The sequence below is a fragment of the Panthera tigris genome, chromosome D2 (genome assembly GCF_018350195.1).
Source record: "Panthera tigris isolate Pti1 chromosome D2, P.tigris_Pti1_mat1.1, whole genome shotgun sequence".
Lineage (NCBI taxonomy): Eukaryota > Metazoa > Chordata > Mammalia > Carnivora > Felidae > Panthera > Panthera tigris.
Window position 1 is genome coordinate 21,364,561 of NC_056670.1, and position 23,046 is coordinate 21,387,606.

The 23,046-nt window shown below is 38.2% G+C and overlaps 1 protein-coding gene across 2 annotated transcripts in view; it reads right to left on the reverse strand.

Moving 5' to 3' along the window:
- Positions 1-23,046, reverse strand: part of ANK3 (ankyrin 3) — a 334,814-nt gene that overhangs the window by 78,126 nt on the left and 233,642 nt on the right. For both annotated transcript variants that reach the window (XM_042959816.1, XM_007095800.3), the window contains 2 exons: positions 20,066-20,168; positions 4,320-4,426 (listed from right to left, as the gene is read on the reverse strand). In XM_042959816.1, the coding sequence (XP_042815750.1) occupies positions 4,320-4,426; positions 20,066-20,168 (210 nt within the window). The remainder of the gene's footprint in view (positions 1-4,319; positions 4,427-20,065; positions 20,169-23,046) is intronic.

The window sequence follows — 23,046 nt, forward strand, 5'->3', positions numbered from 1 at the left end:
ATTCAAAGGTCATTTTAACCACTCTAAGTGGTTTTAGCCATATGCTCACTATGGACTCTCACTCCCTGACAAGTCAGATGAAACTCCACGGTATGTCTTAACATGTACAACTCCTAAAATAAATATGTACGTATTTAATCATACCAGTCTAATTTGCACTATCACAAAGCAGAATATAAGAACAAAAGCAGATGCCTAGTTCTGCCAAGGCAATTTTGATGGAAAGGGATTTAATCCTTTCAGCATAAATTTGACTTTAAAACTGTTGAAAATAACCTATACTTGAGTATTTACACAGCCATACAAAACTAGTAACCTAGACTTTTTAGAAGATGTCTCTAAATTATATATTATAATTCTGTCATTGGCCTTTACATTAAAGCTAATGAAGAAAAAAATATTTGTTTGCATGTAGATATGAAAATATAGAGAAACTTATAGCATCTCATCTGGGTAATAGCATATTGCAATTCTCGATTCCTTTCACATGCTCATGAAGAGTCGTCCCCAAATCTCTGGTGTCATAAAGCACTCTGGTAACATAAACCAGTGAATCCAACTCATGGAAGAGTGGAGGTCAGACAGGAGAACACTATGCCCCTGTGCATTCCAACTTCCACATGTGAAAATACGCTTATTACTGCAACAGCAATAAATGTTGATAATGAGAAAATTGTTTGAATACCTATAGTATTGGGGGTGGTGGTGGAAAATCCCATCCATCAAAAATCTTCTACTAAAATGTAGTTCATCTAAATAGAGTTCTAACATCTTGCAAATAGATTTTAGGACCTTGCATGGAGGTGCTAGCTGGGGACTTGATCTTAGAAGAGTAACCTCTTCCTCAAAGCAACTGACCTGCCATCCTCATGGAAAAAGGCAATAGCATGGTGATCATTTCCCAGGCAATCAGATGTCCAGGACCAATTCTGGTCATCAGTGAGGTAGAATCAACTTCATATCCTTCTGCTTATTTTGGATTTAGCCATTTTCCTCTGGGTTATGTTTTTTTTTTGTGTGTGTGTAACATTAGATCTACTTTGAGAGGTTGGAACCCCTGTAATGTTCAAAGTAAGAGGGGAAGAAACTAACCCCTCTAAAACAAAACACAATACACACCTTTCTCGTCAAAGACAAAGACACTTATCTACTTGTGCAAGTGTCCACATGAATTGCCTTGGGTGCTAAATGACAAGGCTCACTTGAAACTGCTCTGGGGAGCCTACATTGTCTTGTCTTGGACACACACATATTTAATAACTACCTTTACTCAGTAATGAAGATAATAGGGCAAACTTATAAAGAAGCCTAAGACAAAATCTTACCTTTCCCAGCATTCAGTAGTGAAAATCAACTTGTGATTGGGAATACTAGCAACAGAATGAATTAAAAATGATTTGAGGTCAACTCTGGGTTTGGAAATGTGGTTGTATTAGCACATATAAACACAAGAGTGTTTACACTTGGAGGGCAGTGTTTGCCCTGGCAACAAAGAGCTGATCTCAATAATATAGATAGTAATTTGGATCAGACCTGCCTTGTTCGCTGCTTGACCTGCAGGGCTGAGCACAGTTCCTAAATACAGTAAGCACATAATACATGTTTACTGAATGACCCATTGAACAAAAACTATTTTGTTAGAGGTGCTTTGGAACCGCCTAGGTCAGATGCGGTTACTAATACTAAAAATATATCTATATGAAAAAGATATATATAAAACACTTGTAGGTGAGCAATATGAGGGTAGTTTAAGAAGGTCATCAGTGTCAATATAAAAATATCCAAACTACAAAGAATATCAGACACAAATGGAAAAAAACAAAACAAAACATATCTTAGAAGATTTTAACGACAAATTAGAAGAAGAAGCTCTTTCTCTGGATTCTGCGTAGCACCCAGTGCCTAGTTGGTACTCATTAGCAGTAATTTATTGTTCTAAGGTTTTCAACTTTATAGAGCCAATAGACTGAGGAAAGGAGAGAATAAATATTAAGCAGGGCAAGGGTCCTGTTATTCAATAACATCATGAATTGTTTTCCAAACTCATTCTCTACATATTCTATGCAAAATAAAATTTCATGCAATACAACTCATAGAAACAAATCAAAAGGTGATGTTTAATCATATCTTTTGTATCTTATTAATACTTAAACTAAAGCAGTAATTCTACAAATAATCCTAAAACTAACACATGAATGTTTCTAGTTGTAAGAACAGCAGGATGACAAAAGCTGATACACTACAGACACTGACACATCTAACTGTGGGAAAACGTCACATAAATTAAAAATACAAAAAAGGATGGTTCACATAAAGGACACAGTTATCACCTTGAATCATACTGAGGAAGTGGAGAAGAATAGCTGCAAAATAATTTAGAAAGCAAATGGGAGAAATTAATGGAAGATAATTAGAAGCAAGCAACAGAAAATGTCAATGATAAGCAAAGGAAAAATAAAAACTGTCAGAAAATGAAACCAAGGCATTTGGCATTTGTGGGACAACCTGGAAAAATATTCGCCTTCAGTGGCTATAGAAGCAACTCCCTAAGACCTGACAGCACTAGTGAACCATTTCCAAGTGTATACCAAGTCTATATTTTCCTTTTCAAATAAGCCCATGCCAGCTGCCATTACTTTTGCTTTCCTGGACATGTCTATTGCCTTCAATAAATTCAAGAGGAAGGAGAGAGAATTTGCATAGTCAAATATTTCATCATCTCCAATGTACAGGAAAGTTCACCTCTGATTTTATTATTCTATGTTCCCTCAATTTCTCATTTGAAGTTCCAACTATCATTTGAAGCAAAGCACAAAAGCAAAGCATGAAAGTTTCCTAAATGACACACTTTTCTTTCCTATGTAGAGAAAACGTTGGCTCTAGGTCTTTGTAACATGGTGGGCATTCACCAAGCTTGATACAAAGAACCTCTTCAACATGTGGCTCACTGAATGTATCCTAAGTATTTCAGTTTCCTTCCCAACTGATTGTTTTTTGCTTTTCTAAGTTAAGACCCATAAACATCTAACATCAATGATGTAACTATTTTAAGCAATTAAAAATTATTACTCCATAATTAAAGAATTTTATAATCGAGTTAAAGAGATGTAATGTTAATTAGTCAAAGAATATGTATGTGTAGTTTATAGTTTACAAAGTACTTTCACGTCAATTACTTCCATTTGAATGATATTGCAATTATTTGTGCTACAAGCCACAATTCTGTAGGATACTTTAACCTGCAGCATTACTCTAAGTCTGACTTTTCATCTGCAAAATGGGGATAGTGGTAAAACTTATTTCACAGTGTCATTTTAAGGTTCAAAAAAATATTAAGTAAGATAATACATGTAAAACATTTAACACAATGCCAGGCACATAAAAAGGTAAAGCTATTACAATTTATTTTAATTAAAAGCAGCAGAAAATAATTCATATAACACATATAGCATTTCAGAAATGTTAATTACTGTTAACTAATTTAATTCCAAATTACTCTGTCCTTGTCCTGGATCACAACTAATTTATGGCCTAAATGCCAAATTTAGAGGTGAAAATACCTTGAAATTTTCATCATCTCAATGATTTCTATTCCATTTGTGTGGCATCAACTATCCCAAGTTTTAATTACTGACAGGTGAAGAATCCCATATGTAAATATGCACTGATTATCAATTCAGTAGCTAGAGCAGGCTACCTTGTAAGCCGCCCACCTCTAATTCTGCTACCAGTGGGGCAGCGGTAAGGAGCCTGTTCAATGTGGTTTTTACCACAGCATTTCTGGGGTACACACATTGGTACATTCACTTCTTTTCTTTTAAAAATTAATTTCTTTTCTTCTAATTGTAATTTAATAAGACTTAATCATAATTTTATTTCAGGAGTGCAGGAGGTACCAAACTGGTCTGAAGATTTCAGGTGTTTCATGATGTGAAGCAAAGCACAAGAGCAGTCAGCAAGGGATGAACAGAAATACCTCCATATATAATTTTCCATTAGAAAGGAAAATCAGACACTCAGAAATAAAACTTTATCTGAATAAAGTAAAATTAAGGGAAATGACTAGATTTACCAATACTTTAATTATTTTCCTTTCCAACAGTGTTTTTTTTTCAACAAAAAACAGGTATAGCAATTTGCTCAGAAAAGAACATTTACAAATGATTTACAAATATATATGACATATACTCACTAATGAAGTCTTTTAGAAGAACAATATTTCATACATATAAAGCTTGTCAATATGAATTTATAAATACAAACAACAAATGTAATGTTCATTTAATGGGATAAAGGTAAGTGACTTTTAGATTACTTACCCAGAATGAACAGGACTTGAGACAAGATTGACATTGTCCAAGGTATCTGCAGCCCAGCTATAATGTCTAAGAGAATCTGAATCAAATTCTCTTGTAAATGTTAGATGCTGCAAAATAAAATGATATAAGGCATCAATAACTCACATAAGACACTGGTTTCTCTGTACCTACAAAATATACCTGTATGTCTCTGTAACTTCAGATAGTCAAAATAAATTTGTACTTACTCCTCTATAGGTCTACACTGAAGTTTCAAGAATAGAAAACAAAGTTTATTGATAAGTTGTTTTATTTTAACCTTTTTTTAAAAAATGTTTAATCTTTATTTTTGAGAGAGAGAGAGAGAGAGAGAGAGCGTGAGAGCGAGCTCGAGTGGGGGAGGGGTAGAGAGGGAGACACAGAATCTGAAACAGGCTCCAGGCTCTGAGTGTTAGCACAGAGCCCGATGCGGGGCTCCAACCCACAAACTGCGAGATCATTACCTGAGAAGAGGTCAGACGCTTAACTGACTGAGCCACCCAGGTGCCTCTGAGTCTTTTTTTCTATACATGCCACTGCATGAGTTTAAAAGAAACACATTTTTTTCATGTTTATTTATTTATTTTGAGAGAAAGAGAGACAGTGGGTGCCTGCAGGGGTAAGGAGCAGAGAGAGAGGGAGAGAAAGAATTCCAAGCAGGCTTCAGGCTGTCAGCGCAGAGCCCAATGCAGGGCTCAATCTCATGAACCAAGAGATCATGACCTGAGCTGAAATCAGGAGTTGGATGCTTAACTGACTGAGCCACCCAGGTGCCCTGTTTTATTTTAGTCTTCTAGGACAGCATCTTCAGTAACTGACATGGCAAAAGAAATATCACAGAAGTAATGCTAACCATGATTTCAGCTACTTGAACACATCTCCAAGTTCATCTTACAATTATAAAATTCTTTCCCATGTCTCAAAAAAAAAAAAAAAAAAAACCACCTTGCTGACTTTTGTTTCCAAGTGGGGCAGAGTAGCTAGTGGAAGCCTACTGCTGCTGCAAGCACACCCGGTAAATATGCAGATGGGCTCTGAACGCCATGGACAAGAGGCACAGAGAACAAGGGAGCTGCCCTCCAGAGAGGGGAAGGGCTCGAAGACCCCTGTGGGCTTTTTGTTGCCATGTTTAACTTGGATGCATTCGTCAATTATCAGTGCAGATAGAATTTGGGCTTTGTACCTGCAGGGGCCACTACTGGGGCCTAGAAAAACTAAGGGAGTTTTGGTGGAGATCTGGGTGGCCTTAAGCGTGCCACAGATTTCTGTGCAGAACATTTCCTGAATTCTGGGACTGTGCAGAACAGGAAGCTAGAAACCTAACCAGAAAATCACTAAAAGGCACAGTGTTGCTTCTTGGCAGTTTCATGAAAAAAAGATTTAGAAGTTTGGGACTTCTCAGGGGAGAGGATCACACAAAATTTTCACTTAAGGACCCTGAAGGGCCAGGGACAAAGCAGAGGTAGTCCCAAGTTTACCAGGGAGGCGAATAATTTTGCCTCATTTCAGCCAAACCTCGACTGGATTGAAATGATCAGCTACCACCCTATTTGTCTAGCAGAGGGAGGGTGCACACTTTATGGAGAATTACATCATCATCGGGTGTGTCCTGTCTACAACTTTTTATATATCATGTCCAGCATGGCCAGAGCACATGAACAAAAACAAAATAAAACAGATACCATAAACAGACTCCCAGGTCATCCTACATTTTGAAGTAAGCAAATAAGAACTTTACAACAGCTTTGATTAGTATGTTGAAAAAAATGAAGGAAAAAACAGAGGAAAGAAATGAAAAGCTGGATAAGTTAACAAGGCACTGGAATTACATAAGAAAGAATCAAATGGGCATTTGATCACGTCTAAATACAATGCCAGTTCTTGACTAGGCACAATAGAAAACGGGGTCAGATAATTGGAAGTGTAGATGGAAAAATGTACAAAAGAAAGGATTTAAAAACAGAATGGAAAACACAGAAAATAGTATGAGACATGTGGAACCCAGTGAAAGGTTTTAACATGTGCAATTGGGCTCTCAGAAGAGAAAAAGGCAGAAGCTGTATTTGAGGAGAGAACAGCCTTCCTTTACTGGTCTCCAAGACAGATAGGGACAGAGCCTCAGGCAGAAAATGGGAATCTTTTCTGGGATTTCCCAGTGACTTAGGAATCAGTGGGAATTGGGATTTCCCAGTGAAATGTCTCTGGCTTATTACTTCAGTAGATCATGGATGAAAAGTCTTTCTGCTCCCGTGCAGAGAGCTTCCCATGAGCTTAGTAGTGAGCAAACAGCCAAGAGTCACTAGACAGTTGTGAAGTGTATAATATGAGGAATAAGATAAACAAATAAACAAACAGAACAAAAGCAAATCAGAAGAAACTGAGGCATTTCAGTGAGAAGAAAACTTAAAATGTTTCATTAATATCCAGAGAGAGGAGATCTTTTTATACTTATAAAGCAATAAAACACTAAAAACAAACAAACAAAAAACTCAGAGAAAAAAATAACTCATAGAAAGTAACAAATACGATAGCATTAAAGTTGAAAAAATATCTAGAAGTTAGGGGGAGATTTTCAAATGTAGAAAATAGGAGAGCATACAAGAAAGCAGAGGATTATTTCAGGAATTCCAAACCCATTTGTTTTCTCCAAAAAAAAAAAAAAGAGAGAAAAGTTTTAGAAAGAAAAAAATAGTGAAATAGAGAAGAAATCAAAGAAATAATTCAAGAAACTTCCCCAAAGCAGAAGACCTGAGTTCCCAAAGTAAAACAATCCACTTGAATGACCAGCATTATGAATATAAACTGACTATAGCACATCATGATGAAATTTTAGAATCTGGAGACAAAGAAAGAGCCTACAAATTTAGAGAGGAAAAGTGATCACACATGGCAGACTTCCACCAGTCTTTTAATAGGAAAAACTGAAGTTAAAGGCAATGGAGCAGTTCCTTCAGCGTCCTGAAAGGAAATGATATTCAATCCAGAATTCTAAAACCAGGCAAAAAAAAGGTACGGAAATAGAATTAAGATATCTTCAGAAATATACCCCCCCCCCCAAATATATTTCTCATTAACTCTGTAAGGAAACTATTGGAAGATGTATTCCATCAAAGTGAAGGACTCAACCAAGAAAGGGAAAGTTTTAGGTCTAATATAAGAACATAGAGAATTTTCATGGTGACAGGGAAGGAAGACCCAGGAGGACATCTATGCAGTGGAACTACAAGGAACTTGACAAGTAAGAAAGCTCCCAGAGAGATGAAATTTATAGAACACCTAATGAATGTGATCATATTGAGAGAAGATTGGCATAACTGGGAGGAACTGGTGGACTGGACCAGTGATATGTAGAGAGAACACCAAGCAAATGCAAAAAACTCCAGGGAAAGCAAAATATTGTGCCAAAAAGAAAATTCAATCAATACATTTCGCATCTGTGGAAAGCATTTACATAGGCATAATAGAAGCACTAAATGCTGGCATAACCAAAGTAAAATACAACTGTTTGGGGGAAAGTAAGGGGATGCAAAGTGTGCATGGTGGGAGAGAAGAGGTATTTAAAAAGTAACAACTTCATCTTCCATTTTGGGAAGTGAATAAATAATTCCTGAAATGGGTGAAAGCCAACAAGAAGCCACATACACATTTTAGACACACGAAAGCACATGATAAGAGCTATCAAAAGGTACGCTAAGCAGTTGTGTCTGGAGAGGAGAAATTGGAGGCTGAAGGTATATATGTGAATTCTTTTTTTTTCCTAATGAGTACGTCTTATAAAATGACATGGCTTTTTATTTGTTTCTATAACTTCAATAATAAAACATAAATTTAAAAACTTACAGTGAATTACAAAGATTTTTTTTTAAAACGCTGAAATCAAATTGGGAAAGAATTAGAGTCAACAATAGCAAGGTCCTAACCCCAAACAAGCAACACATCACTTCAGAAAGTTCCTAAATTCTATATGGATTAACCAAAGATTGTGTGTTAGTGTTAGTCCAGCCTTATTCACCAATTTTACTGACTTCTGGAGACTCCAACCAACTAACCTTCAGAATAGGGCAAATATTAGTATAAAGTTGGTGGTGATACTCACTTTAATTTTTTAGCACAGTATCAATCCTACATTTGGGGCCTTGAGGTCACTTTTCACAAAGGATCCATTTTTTTTAAGTTCTAACAAATAAGTAATATCACTCCTCCTTGGTAATTACAGTAAATTATTTACCTTTGGAACTCTTAGAAACATTCACTGGCAACATTAATTATTGAAACAATGAATTATACCATGCAAGGAGGTATCACTGCCATCATGTACTATTTATGGAGGCAGGAGTGTGCCAGCACACTGGGGTCCCAGGCCCCTGTCAGTCCTTCCTGACTCCTTTACCTTTGCCACACAATGAAACTTTGTCAGCATACAAATGAACAAATGTAATATGAGCAAATGTACTTGTTCAAAATGATGAGCTGTATGTTCCCAATATTTGTCCCAACTTTTTTTTCCCCAAAGAGGTTTGCTTACATTTATGAGCAGACCTATCAATTTTAATAACCTAAACACAAACAACATGTTCTTCCCACACCATATCCCTTTAAACACAAAATAAGGCAATTTAACTGAACCTATATTTTTTGGCCTTTCCTTATCTTTATTTATTGAAAGCCCTTTTGGAGATGCCCCAACATGACTTGATGGCTTTATGGTCCTTGGTGAATTTCTTAACTTTTCCCAGTCTCAGTTTCCTTTGAAATTTTCAAATTGAGAGTTGCTTGCTGTGGACATTCAATAAAACTGTACATCAAGGGGCACCTGGGTGGCTCAGTCAGTTGAGTGTCTTGACTCTTGATCTCATCTCAGGTCATTATCCCAGAGTCATGGGATTGAGCCCCATGTCAGGCTCTTTGCACTGAGCATGGAGCCTGCTTAGGATCCCCCCCCCCCCCCCCCCCGCCCGCCGCCGTCTCTCTCTCCCTTTCCCTCTCTGCCCCTCCCCCACTCACACATGCTCACGTACATGAATGAGATGCTCTTTCTTTCTCTCATAAAAAAACAAAATAAAAAATTTAAAAAATCTGGCACCAAGGCCAGTGTTGGCATGGAGTCATATTAATGTTTCTTTATAAGTATAGTAATTTCTACTTTTCTTTTTTTTGTATTCCATTATTTTAATTTTATTCCTTGTTTTTGTACAATAAAATCCATAATTTGCATAAGGCATGTGTTTTAATAACAGCACTGTTATTTTTTAACTTTTTAATTTTCTTATTAATTTTTTTGTATTTTATTTTAATATAATTTATTGTCAAATTGGTTTCCATACAACACCCCGTGCTCATTCCAACAAGTGCCCTCCTCAATGCCCATCACTCACTTTCCCCTCTCTCCTACCCTCCATCAACCCTCAGTTTGTTCTACTGCATTTCTGCTTTTCAAAGGACTTTCATTTATGCTAGCTCATTTGTTAAAATACAGTAATCGGGGAAACAGCAAAAACAACAACGTTCCAGTGCCAGCACCAGTCCTTTACAGTTACATACACAGCATGCTTATATCAAATCAATGGAGCCCGTTCAGTTAGAAGAATGCATCTTGTAAATGTGTAGGACTTGTTGACTCAAAAATGCTTAATGTTAACAAGAGCAATACCAACACTTACTGTGTGTCAACTCAATGTCAAAGACTGTCCTAGACCTTTACATTCATGTATCCTTTGAATTTCAGAACCTCGTAGCCCTAGGAGTAATATTATACCCATTTCACAGGGTACAGAACTGAGGAAACTGAAGTTCAGAGAGAAACTTCAAAAATGTGACAACATAAAATCAACACTCAGCACTGGGTAGCTTTAGTTAGTAGAACACTGTGTTAAGGAAAAATTCACACTGACTTAATAAGACGTTTTACTCCCACATCAAAAATGATATGAATAAGCACATCAGTTTTCATCTTGGAAATGATGTCAAGGGCCCTATTAAAATCAAAATGCACGTTATTCAATAGAGTCCAAAGCCTGACTAATGATGATATCACAGCCTCCATGAGCTTAATACTTTCCAAAAATAGCTTCTCACTAGCCCTATTCATCAGAGGAAAGAAAAGAGCAAGTATGCACTGGCCTTAAAAGAGGACATGCCCAAATGCCCAGGTCTGGAAATTAATGTCCAGGCTTGGAAGCAAAGAGGCAGGGAGCAAGAAAATATATGCAAGGAAAAGAAAGAATAACCAATTAAGTTCAATATTAGATAATTCTCCAGGCTGCCAACTGTCAAACCCCAGTGTGGGATGACACCAGTGAAGATCCTTCACTGTCAGCTCTGCTGCCCCTGGGAGGCAGCAGAAGGTAGTCCTGTAGGTTAACTGGTGGCCTTGACATGCTATTGTTCACATAACCAGGTAGACCTCACAATATCAGGTCACATGCAAAATGCAGTGCAGCTAATCTGAAAAACTGTAAACACAGTGTAATTAAGAAACACCCGGATGACAGCACCAGACTAGGAGCCCATGGAAGGAAAGGCTTACAAGAACAATTTTACCCCATGACCACAAACTAGACAGGACCAGGACAGAGGAACCCATGTAGGTGTCAGTTCCCTTAAACCAAGAGTACATGACTTGGGTTTGACTTTGGCTACTTCATGTCACGGCCCAGCGAATGACAAGTTGATCACTTCACTGAACCTCCATTTCTGCATTGGGCAACTGGTAAATAAGATTAACTGTCCTGGTTTACTGTGAGAATGGAATGGCTGAAGTATTGTGAAAGTGATTTGAAAATTTTAAATTGCTATGCAAACAAAAACACAGATAATAATAATCCTAAACTTCCCAGAATTTTTATAAGTGAAGATAATTAATTTCTTAAATTGGTAAGACATTATAGTCTTCTATGAGCTTTTGAGATAGCATATGCCTTACCAGATGAAGCAGCCTGCTGGATTAACAAATAGTGGTGTTTGGGCTGTGACAAATACCTGCATAAATATTGACTCTCCCCATGGTGAACATGCTTTGACAGGTGCGCCATATTTGGCGTATGAGAGTGGCAGCTCAGTGGTCAGCAACAGAATGGGTCCAAACAGCCATCGGACCTAAATTCTATTCTCAGGTCTATCACCTCGTGTCACTTGAAGTGAAACTGAGCAAGTGAAATGCTGCTGTCAGCTCCAGCTTCTTTGTCTGTATGTGGTAATGATAGTATCTAGTCCATAGGAAGCTGAAAACATGACATGAAATGATCCATCGTGGATCCGTGTTGTGGCAGGTGCCACAATAAGTATTATAAGTATTGTAATCTACAGCAAACTGAATGAAATGGCAAACTGCTATGGGTCTGTATAGACATCCAGTGCAACTAGTTGGAAATATTCTCTTAACAGATGGATTCCATCTTCAAAGACAAAAAGTCTAATCTATAGTAACTGAGAATAGAATGGTGGCTACCAGAGGCTCAGGGATGGAGGAAGAGGGGGGATATTGATTAAAGCATACAAATTTGCAGTTATAAGTTTAGTAAGTTCTGGAAGCCTAATATATAGCATGGCGACTAGCTAATAATAATATATTATATTCTTGAAACTTGCTAAGAGAGTAGATCTCAACTACACACAAAAAGATGGTAACTATCAAAGTGATGGATATGTTAATTAGCTTGATTATGGAAATTATTTTACAAATATATCAAAACATCATGTTGTACACCTTTAAAAAATGGATTCTATAAAGGAAAACTTGATTTAATCAGAGAATAAAATGAAAATTAAAGGTTGACTAAAGCAGGTCTTTTTTTCCCCCAAAATATTTCTTTTCTTAAAGTCAACTATTGCTACACCTAAGATTTTATTTATTTATTTATTTATTTATTTTTAACGTTTATTTATTTTTGAGACAGAGAGAGACAGAGCATGAACAGGGGAGGGTCAGAGAGAGGGAGACACAGAATCTGAAACAGGCTCCAGGCTCTGAGCTGTCAGCACAGAGCCCGACGCGGGGCTTGAACTCACCGACCGCGAGATCATGACCTGAGCCAAAGTCGGCCGCTTAACCGACTGAGCCACCCAGGCGCCCGCTAAGATTTAGTTTATACTAAAATACAAACCATAGAATCTGAGCTCTTTGGAACTTCCAAATCTGATTGGTTTCAAAATAATTTAGCTGTCAATTTCCACAAAAGAAGGTGAATCAAGGTCAGCATGGAAGGTGTTAACACATCAACATCTAGTTCAAGATGTCTAAACTAACTGTACCACCTTAAGTAAGTCACAACACCAACCTGTCTGCCTTAAAACATAATGTGTAATCTTGCTGACCAATCTGTGAGAGGTGTTGAATGGATCACCTGAGAAATGCTGGCAAAGCACTCTGAAGAGAAAAAGCAGCATATTAAATGTCACTAGTCAAAGGTGTTTATCTTCCAGGAGACTATCTCTAGCAAATCTTTAATCCCAGGCTGGCTACCTTCTGCCACCATGCACATTTCTGAAAGCCCCTTAGAATTACCTTCACAACCAGAAACAGGAAGACCAGTCTGCTGATGTGGGGGCAGGGGAGGTGCAGGAGGAGAACGGAGTGAGAGGTAGAGAAGGAAAAACTGGGTATTAGCATAACCAGCTTTTGGGATTAGGTGTTCTTCTTTTCTATTACTGAGATAATTGCCTAGGTCTTGAAGTGACAGACGTGCAATTTCTTCTGAAGAACCTTCCAATTCACTTACGACTTGCTAATATATCAAGTAGTACATAACATTTATATGACTAAATATACATGAGATTGTCCTTAGCCTAAAAAAAGACCAAGTCTAACCCAGAGGATCTGGAGTGAGTACTGGGCTGAGATAAATGAGAGAGTTACAGGGAGAGTGGTGGAAAGGATGACAGCTACTTCCAGGTATGGGGAGGCTAGAACAGGGCCTCTAACTGTGACTACAGAAGGACCTCACAGCTCCCGTTCAAACAGCCAATGCAACCATTCGCACACTACTGTAGTTAAACCTTCACTATTAGAAACCCTGCCACTCATCCCCTTAGACATAAACCATGTGGGCAAATCTGGTATGAGAGAAGGCTGCAAAATGAAAGCAACCTCCTAAACGAGGGCCAGGGCCACACAGCTGCTGCTCTGTATCTCTCTCTTCACAGACGTGCTGCCTCTAGATCAACAGAATTGAAAGCAAATGGAAGGCCCTCATTCCTCAGTGATCAATTAGCAAAGAATGTTTTTCTAAAAGTTTTTCCTTTAGAACATCCAAGTTTATAGCTATGCTCTTAAAAAAATCAACTGTTCTAGAGAGAAAGCATAAAACAATAGAATCTCAAGTTTGAATGGCACTTTAAGATGCTGGAAGACTTTCTATGTTGCCCTTGACATGTGGTTGTTTATGTCAGGTTTGATCGCCACAATACAAGCATATTAGTGAGGACCAAACCCCCAATTAAACTGGCTTAAGATGCTCCCAGCCCCCGAGGGATGGGAGGAAATTGCGATTAATTCACTGGTTTATGTAGCAGGAAAGTCTGGGAAGGACTAACTTCAGGCAATGGCTGAATCCAGCCATGGCTCAAAACATGGTAGGAACTGCTTGTCTTCATGCTCCATGCTTAGCAGCTTTGGGTTGACATCATCTTTATAGCTTAGCAACCCCCAAAAACTAAAGAAAGTCTCAACTTGGAGTCTCATTAGACTTGCCTAGATTTTATATTTTAACCTAAAGTAATCACTGTAATCCAGGAAAAGGAATGCTCTCAATGGCCAGATTGGGGCCCATCCTTAGAGGGGAAGTGATTTCTGATCCTTGTAAAGATCCATTGAGAAATGGACGGGGGAAGAGGTTTGACCATCAGATCCTGTCTCCCACCTATGAAAATGGAATGGGTGTACACAGGCAAAAACAATTCATATCCCTAAGTGATTCCTGCTCTTCTATTTTTGAATAACTACCAGAAATTCATACTGGATTAAATGTTTCTGCCTGCTGTATACATGCATCTCTTGGTCTTACAAATACTTCTAGGGTCATTCAAAGGAACTATAATTAATTGGTTAGCCTGCAAAACATTTTAGACCACTATCATGCCTTCTACCTCATATCTATGTGATGGTCAAGTATTGCCATTCCTTTAATGATGCTTTATATGCCATAATTTTTAGCATAATAATTGTCTCCATAATTTTTATAACTTGTTTCTGAATAAGTTGTCAGTTCCCTTTAAGTCACATTAAATAAGGATTTGTTATTAGAATTAGACATAAGCATAATAAAGAACACATGTCTGGGGGTGCCTGGGTGGCTCAGTTGGTTAAGCATCTGAATTCAGCCCAGGTCATGATCTCATGGTTTGTGAGCTGGAGCCCCGTGTTGGGCTCTGTGCTGACAGCTCAGAGCCTGGAGCCTGCTTCAGATTCTGTGTCTCCCTCTCTCTTTGCCCATTCCCCATTCACATACTCTCTCTTTCTCAAAAATAAATAAACATTAAAAAGAAAATTTTATAAAAAAGAACACGTCTGATTATAATCTTTTCTGCTAAAAAAATGGGTAAAGATGATGGTATCACATCCATCTTAAAAATACCAGCAAGTATGAGATCCTGGAGGACAGAGTATAAAGTCCTAGGGCTCTTTGATGGCTTCCTTCCAACACAGAGCAACACAGATGCACAGCCGCTAAGGAAGCAGCCTGGAGCCACATGGCCAGTGACTCTGCCATTTATCACCTGTGCCCCCTGGGGTGAGTTAGCTGACTGTGCCTCAGTTTCTTCACCTTTTTAATGGAGCCAAGAAATTATCTCAAATGTTTTTTTTGTGAACTATGAATGAGTTAATACTAGCAAAACACTTAGAATAGTGGCATATAGTAGGAGCTCAAAATGAACTGTTTTCACCATGATCCCCATAAGCATCACCACCATACCTCTTGACACAGCATCTACTAAATATTATGCCATTTACACATGAGGACTGGCTGATATGGATCACACACAGCAATTCCATAAGCCATACCAGACAGTTGCTTTCAATAATTATGCCAGAAGAAATGAAAGAACCAGTCTATTGTATTCATCCTAGACAACTGGGCTTCAATCTGGAATCATCCCTTTTCTTATTACCTCCTATTTGGAAACGAATGTTTCCAAGCACAGATGTTGTTCCAAAACAATCTGACATACACAAGTCAGAGCTTATAAAACAAATACATTAGATGTTGAATGATCAATATACAAAAAGATCCCAACCAGAGTTGCTTTAAATAAGTGATTCTTATGCAGAGATGCATCCCAGAATCACATGTGGAGCTTTAAAAAACACATGTGTCCAGGAACCCAGCCAGGAGACTCTGATTCTATAGGTATCTTCTTTCCAAAGAGCTACTGTGATTCCAATGTGTGCCCCGTTAAGAATTCTAGTAATCTTGGGGTGCCTGGGTGGCTCAGTCCGTCAAGCATCTGACTCTTGGTTTCAGCTCCAGTCATGATCTCACCGTCCATGGGTTCAAGCCCCACATTGAGCTCTGTGCTGACAGTGCAGAACCTGCCTGGGATCCTCTCTCTCCCTCTCTCTCTGCCCCTTCCCTTCTCACGCATGCACTCTCTCTCTCTCTTTCTCAAATAAATAAACTTGAGAAAAAAAAGAATTCTAGTAATCTCTACACCCAGCAAGGGGCTCGAACTCACGACCTCAAGCTCAAGAGTCACATGCTTTTGCCAAGAGTCACATGTTTTTCTGACTGAGCCACCCAGATGCTCCTTCTCCTAATTAGGAATTCTGACTAGGAATCAGGGGCTTCAGCTCTCGGTGCACTAAAAAATCCTATGCTAAGCCCCTCCTAGCCACTGAGCAATCACATTTTTTCAAGTTTTTATTCTAATTCGTTTAACATACCGTGTTATATTAGTTTCAGGTGTATGATATAGTTATTCAATACTTCCATACATTACCCAATGCTCATCACCTGACAAGTGCACTCCTTAATCACCATCACCTATTTAACCCATTCCCTCCACTGATAACCATCAGTTTGTTCTCTATAATTGAGAGTCTGTTTCCTTGTTTCTCTTTTTCTCTTTGTTTTGTTTCTTAAATCCCACATATGAGTGAAATCATATGATGAGCAATCATATTTTAAAAATTCTTTTTTTATATTTATTTATTTTGGGGGAGAGCACAATAGGGGAGAAGGACAAAAAAGAAGGGGACAGAGGATCTGAGGCGGGCTCTGCACTGACAGGCTGACAGCAGCGAGCCCAATGTGGGGCTTGAACCCACCAACCATGAGATCATGACCCAAGCTGAAGTCAGACGCTCAACTGACTGAGCCACCCAGGTGCCCTTAAAAATTCTTTAAGATGATTCTCATGAGCAGTCAGGGCTGAGAGTCACTGCTTTAAACAATAAAATCTTCTGACAAATGAAAGGCATGATTTATTTACATATATATTTTCTGAGGCATATCTACAGGTGACTCTTGATTGCAAGGTAAAGGGAAGGTAAAAGGACAGGGAGTTCATTTCATGGATAACCCAGTATCACAGTGGCAAAAGAGTCCACTCTTGATTATCTGGGGGAGAATTAAGTGGTTTACAAACTGATCATGATTCAGGCTCAGCAGGGCATGAGGACGGGCTCACTTCTCCCAACCCCCTTCCCAGCTCTGGCCTCCACACCTGCCTTCAACAGCACAGGTTCTTAGGAACACGCAAGTAGCAGGCCTGTGCTAATTATCCTGAATCTCAACTTTACTTTCACTGTGGTTAATGTGCAAACTCATTAATCAGCAGCACAATAATAAAGAGGCAACTAACTATGCTTTGTATAGGTGAGGTCTACTCTTGTTGAAAACAAGCAACACATGGAGAGTTCATTTTTATTCATTTTCAACTTTATGTGTCCAAGCAACTTTAACTGGGCAATGATAGGGCAGTTTTAAATCTGACAGTAAGTCATGTGTCCTTGCTTCCAGAATTCTAAATATTTCAGGCTTCTGGCATGCTTTCAGACATAATCAATACTGTGGAGAAACTCCATTTTGAAGTTTATAAATACAGATTTAAAGGCATGATGGATACAAACTAATAATGTTTGCCACTTAATTCTGATATAAAGTCTGTGCTTTATATTAAGCATCCTTCTAAAGTAAATGCTTCTCATTAGTCTTGCAAAGTACACCTAGACCCTTCCCTTTAGCCTCTCTTTGAGGAATTAGCTTCGTCTCTCTTCTATAATAAATGAGATACCAGACACTAAATAACTTAACACACCTCTTTCAGATTTTGTTTTCCCCTTTCCTCCAAGTTTGTATTTTGAAGGTATTCAAACAAATTAAGAAGTTGAAAAAACTATATAAGAAACACCATTTGCACTTCACCTAAATTCAACATTAACATTTTGCCATGTTTGCACTTGCACGAGCTCTCTCTCTCTCTACACATGTATTTTTCTTTTGGCTGAACCATTTGAAAATAAGTGGCTGACTCAATGATTACTTCATTGCTGAAAACTACAGCATGCATACCCCCAGAACAGAGACATTACCCTGTAAAGTTTCAATAATGTTGTCACTGTTAACAAAACTAACAATGATTTTCTAACAATACAGCGAGTACATTGTCAAATGTCCTCATTTGTCTCTAAAATGTCTTCATGTCATTCATACTTTTTTTTTTTTTTTGAATCTCTGGTGATTTTATTATGAAGTTGTGTGGCCAGGAATAATGTATGTGTTCCACAAGGAACACCTGTCAGATCATGGGATTCTCTGTGGTCATTGGAGAAAGCAACTTCCTACCTCTGCAGTTATCAACTTAAGATTTATTTGTAAAGGTTTCAAGATGTCCTAAGCTCTTCTTTCCCTTGACTAGTCTAGAGAGTTGTTTGTGACATCCACAGAGGTGCTTTTCAAACTGAAGCAGCAACAAACTCAACAAGAGAACACCAGCTTTACCTTTAAAGTTTTCTTTATCCTTTCTTTTCACAAATTTTTCATTCTGTTTAAAGCTACCCCTTCCAGCCTCCCTGAGTAAGCAGGTGTTGGCAGTAGCTATGAGGTAATGGTGCGAAACCCCTCAGAAGCCTGTTCACCACCTGTAGCATGGCAATCATCTGTATTTTAAGGTTGATGTGCAGATATGGAGAGGTAGTGTACCTGGCAGTGGGAGTAGTGGTGATGGTGGTAGTGATGGTGAGGTCATGGTGATGATGGGGGTGATGGTCCCAATTTCAGACCCTTGCCCTCAAGTAAATACACATTCAGAAATATAAACCATCATTAGATTCAATCAAGCATTTAAGATTCCATTATAGAACTAGGCACATACTTTATATATGACCAAAGTGTTACTGATACCTAAGGAATCTCCTATCACCTGCAATTTTGTAAGTTTTGTGGGTTTTCCTTAGTTATGGAGAATAACAGGCATTTCTACACTGGTGTTATAATATATCCACTAACGTCTCATTTCAATTGGGAACATGAAGAGATCAGAATCACCCAACCAGGATAATGACCACAGCCAACCAAGAGAGAGCACCTCAGAAAATCTCAACCAATACCTGCGCAATACCTTAACACCCAAGAGCTTAGCTCCATTATTTGAAACAAGTGCCTTCTTTAGTGCTAATACCCACTTAAACCATGACATGCTATCACACCTATAATTATTCTACAAAGGCTGTTTGTGTCTGACAACACACTGAATGGCTACTGTATTCACCTCTGTAAAACCTGCTCACTAAGAATGTTCCAGAGAGTGTAAAGCAATAAAATATTACTTGCAGGTTCTTGTGAAATTCCATGTACATCTGTACGTCTGGAAGTCAGCATGTCCCAAACACATGGGAGTCCCTGAAATCTGACTACTGGCTACTTAAACCTCTAACTTGTTGATAATGTTACTATCACGTATTTACCTGCTCCAATTTACCTTCATTGTTCAGTGAATAAGTAAGTGTAGCATGATTTCATCAATTATTTACATTGCTTGAATATGATAAGCCACCTTCAAAATTAGTTTTATGGCCCATTGTTAGCTCATGACTTCACATTTAAAATCAAGTATTGTGTGTATCCAGAATAATGAATAACCCTGAGCCCATATGCAGCAGGATTGCACTGCTGGAACTTCCTGCATTAAGCCAGTATCTATTCAACCACAATGATCAGAAAGAAGAAACTGTGTGAACACCAGCAGAGATTCTGGTAGAAAACAAAATACTGTCATATCTTGAGAAGGCCCATCACAGGCAGCTTTGAAGCTAAGGGATCAAAGACTTGACCAATCTCATCTTTAACTACTTGCTAAAAACAATTCTAGCAAATTCCAGCATGCACCCACAGTTTGTTTAGGAAAATCAAACATTCATGTGGATAATGTCAGCAACTTTAGCTACCAATTATTATTAACTCTCTTCAAAAAAACTGAAATAGATTTGATCTAGAAATGAGAAAGGTATCTGTGTCATTCTTAGGACTTTCTGAGTTCCTCTCTATGGGCTTTTGGGGATTCACCTGCAGAAGACCAGGCTATTTCTGTGTATGGCACAACTGATTTCTTTCTCCCCTCCCCCCTCTTTTTTTACAATTGATTTTTTTCCTTTTTCCCTGGCAGTACAAGAAGATTTACAAATGCAAAATCAAACATGCAGAGGTACAGATTTTGTCACAGAACAAAGAGCTCAATTCAATCACAGCAATGAAAGTTCAACAATCCAACAATATTTTAAGGAGGATGCATACCTGCTCTTTGGATGGTACAAGGAGTTCTTCAATCATCATGCTGTCCCGCGCATAGGAGCTTCTGTTCAAGGTGTACGACCTATCCGAACTGAAGGAGCGGAGGCTGTTGTATTTACAGTTAACCATTCAAGAGTGGTGGATGATGATGAGATGAACAAAATAAAATTAATGCATGCAAGTTTGAAAACAGGCAAGATGGCTAAAAATATCAACAGAAGTTGTTCTTGAAAAGACATTATCAAAAATAAAATCCCTTAAATTTGAGGAAATCTCTTAAGCTTAAACAATTTCATGATCAGATTTTGTTTAAAATTAGGCTAAATGGTGTTAAACCTGTGACAATATGAAATGAATGAAAACTCTGGATGTTTCACTATGATAGTTGAACTAACAGGGTAACTGAGGGTAACTGAGAAGAACCAGATGACTATAGATAATTTGATAGTTTAAGAGATTTTTCTATGGTAAGGCCTTATCTCAGAGTCTCCTTTATCTGTTTACCTTGTACTATTGAATGGAACTTTGTCTGCTTCAAATGGGTCTGTTCATAAGTCTTTGGAAACTAGCTATGGGTTTGACCTATTAAGAGTTCTGGTTTATAGCTGTACTCATGGAAAACATCAAAAAGGAAATAGTATGACAAATATATCTTACATGATCTTTGCCATCTTTCTCGCCTTGAAAAATTCAAATTTCATGTATGGTGATCTTATCTTTCCACACTCTACTCTTTTCTTCCTTATGCCTTAAATTGTTCTCCTTCCTAGCTTCTTTTAAATCCTCTACACAGCCCCTGACTTTCCCAGAGTGCAAGCCCCCTGATGTCCTGAAGTGCCTCTCATATACTGACCTCTAAACTAAAAACCAATATGGAGGGTTGCAGGGGGTGGCAGCAGAAGGGAGTGAAGATGGTTGAAACGTATGAACTTCCAGTTATAAAATAAGTTGGTCCTGGGAATACATACACATCATGGTGACTTAGTTAATAATACTGGATCAAGTATTTGAAAGCTGCTAAGAGAGTGACTATGTGTGGTGATGGATGTTAACTTGATTTACTATGGTCATCATTACTTTGTATACCTGAAACTAACATGTAATATGTCAATTACCTCTCAACTTAAAAAAAAAAAAAAGAGTAAGGGATGCTGGGAAGCTTGCACATATGCACATAGGACATGCAGGCTGATTGGGCTCACAACTAATCTGAGCCTTGGCAGAACACCTTGTGATTAATCCTCTGCAAACAGAGGACAGAAACTTGTGGGGAGGTGTTTGAAGCCATCTGCCTCTTACCTCCCTATCCCACCTAATATGATAGGCTGTAATAAGGTAATTTCTCATTGTCTCTTGTTTCCAATAAGGTCTGACACTTCCTGCCCCACCCTCCTTGGAATAAGCTGCAGAGCATGAAATCACTTAGCTGCAGTCTAGAGTCGACCCCCTGCAATGCAGCATCCCACAGCATCCCACAACTACCGTAGAACCTTTTGTTCTGGTGTTGTCCTTATTGGTATGGAGGACAAAGATGGTGGGAAGTTGCTACCTGTCACTGCCCATGTAAGTAATATACTGAATCTAAAATGTAGCCGCTTGAATCTTTATCAGTAGAATCAGTAAGACGTTGGCCTTGGCCTTGGCTTGTGTAAAAGAGCAAAGAAGATGAAAACAAGAACGGTTCCTTGCTTTGCACAAAATGACTTCTTTTCCCCAATGTTCCCTATACTAAAGATTACCCAAGGTGGGTATTTTATATCAAGTTACAGAGGCCCCTGAATTATAGGAATCATTCAAAGGGTCCACATGAATGAGGAGATGCATTCTTCTAGGATTAGAGCCTTGGCTTCCACCAGAATCCTTGGGGGATTTTCGACCTCAAAATAACCATCATTCTAGAGTCATTATCTAGTGTATTCAGCAAATACACTGATTCTTATTAGTAAGGCACAATATTAGAGACTGGATATAGAAGCAAAAAGAAAAAGAACTAAGCCTTATTTCTGCACAGAGATTACCTAGTAAGCCATGTATCTGGCCACTTGCATGGGCGGGCCTTCTGGACCCAGTCACATGATACATAACTCTTCCTTTTTTTTTCTGGGTTACTTGCAAACAATTTTTTGCAAACTGCGTTACTTGCAAACATCCCCCTATCACTCCTGTTTCTAGCCCCTTACCATCCCTCAAATACAATATAAACTTCCTAAAAGCAGATACTGCCCAAGAGAACTTTCTGCAATGACAGGCACTGTTCAATACGTTGGCCACTGGCCAGGTATGGCTGCTGAGCACCTGAGGTGTGGTTATTGTGACTGAAGAATTGAACTGATTGTTACTTAATTTTAACTAATTTTAATTTAAATAATCTTATGTAGCTAGGGGCTATACCATTAGCGTAACTTCTAAGTAGTCATAGCAAGGGTCCATATCCCCCAGTGATATGGTTGGGAGACACCACATTCATTTCTTTAAGTTCTGGTTCCCATTGTACATGGTAACGCTGTGGTATGTAAGAACAACTTTACAGTAGATGTGAACAAACATGTAAACATTAAAAAAATTATTACATATTCATTTCAACTTCAGCTTTAAAAAAATCTAAGATTTGTTGATTTTTAAAAAATATTCTCTTTCTTTTAACTTCTATATGAGTGACAACTGAAGAATATCCTAGAACTGGGTGCTGTCAATGGGAAAGCCTAAAGATGTCTTTCTTTTACATAACGTCTAAGTTCCTACTCCTCACTGTTCTGGACCAAGTTACTTTAAGACAGATGGAGTTCATTAAGCTTCACTCTGAATCCTTAATACATCGAAGTCCTTTCAGCTACTAAAACTAGATATTATTTGCATGGGGGTCTGGAAAGCATTAAATTGTTTTCAACTAAGGTCAACTATATTATTTGTAGCCATCAGTATACCCTATGTGTTAAATATAGGAAGTGTTAGAAAAACACATGCCTCAGAAGTCTAAAATTATA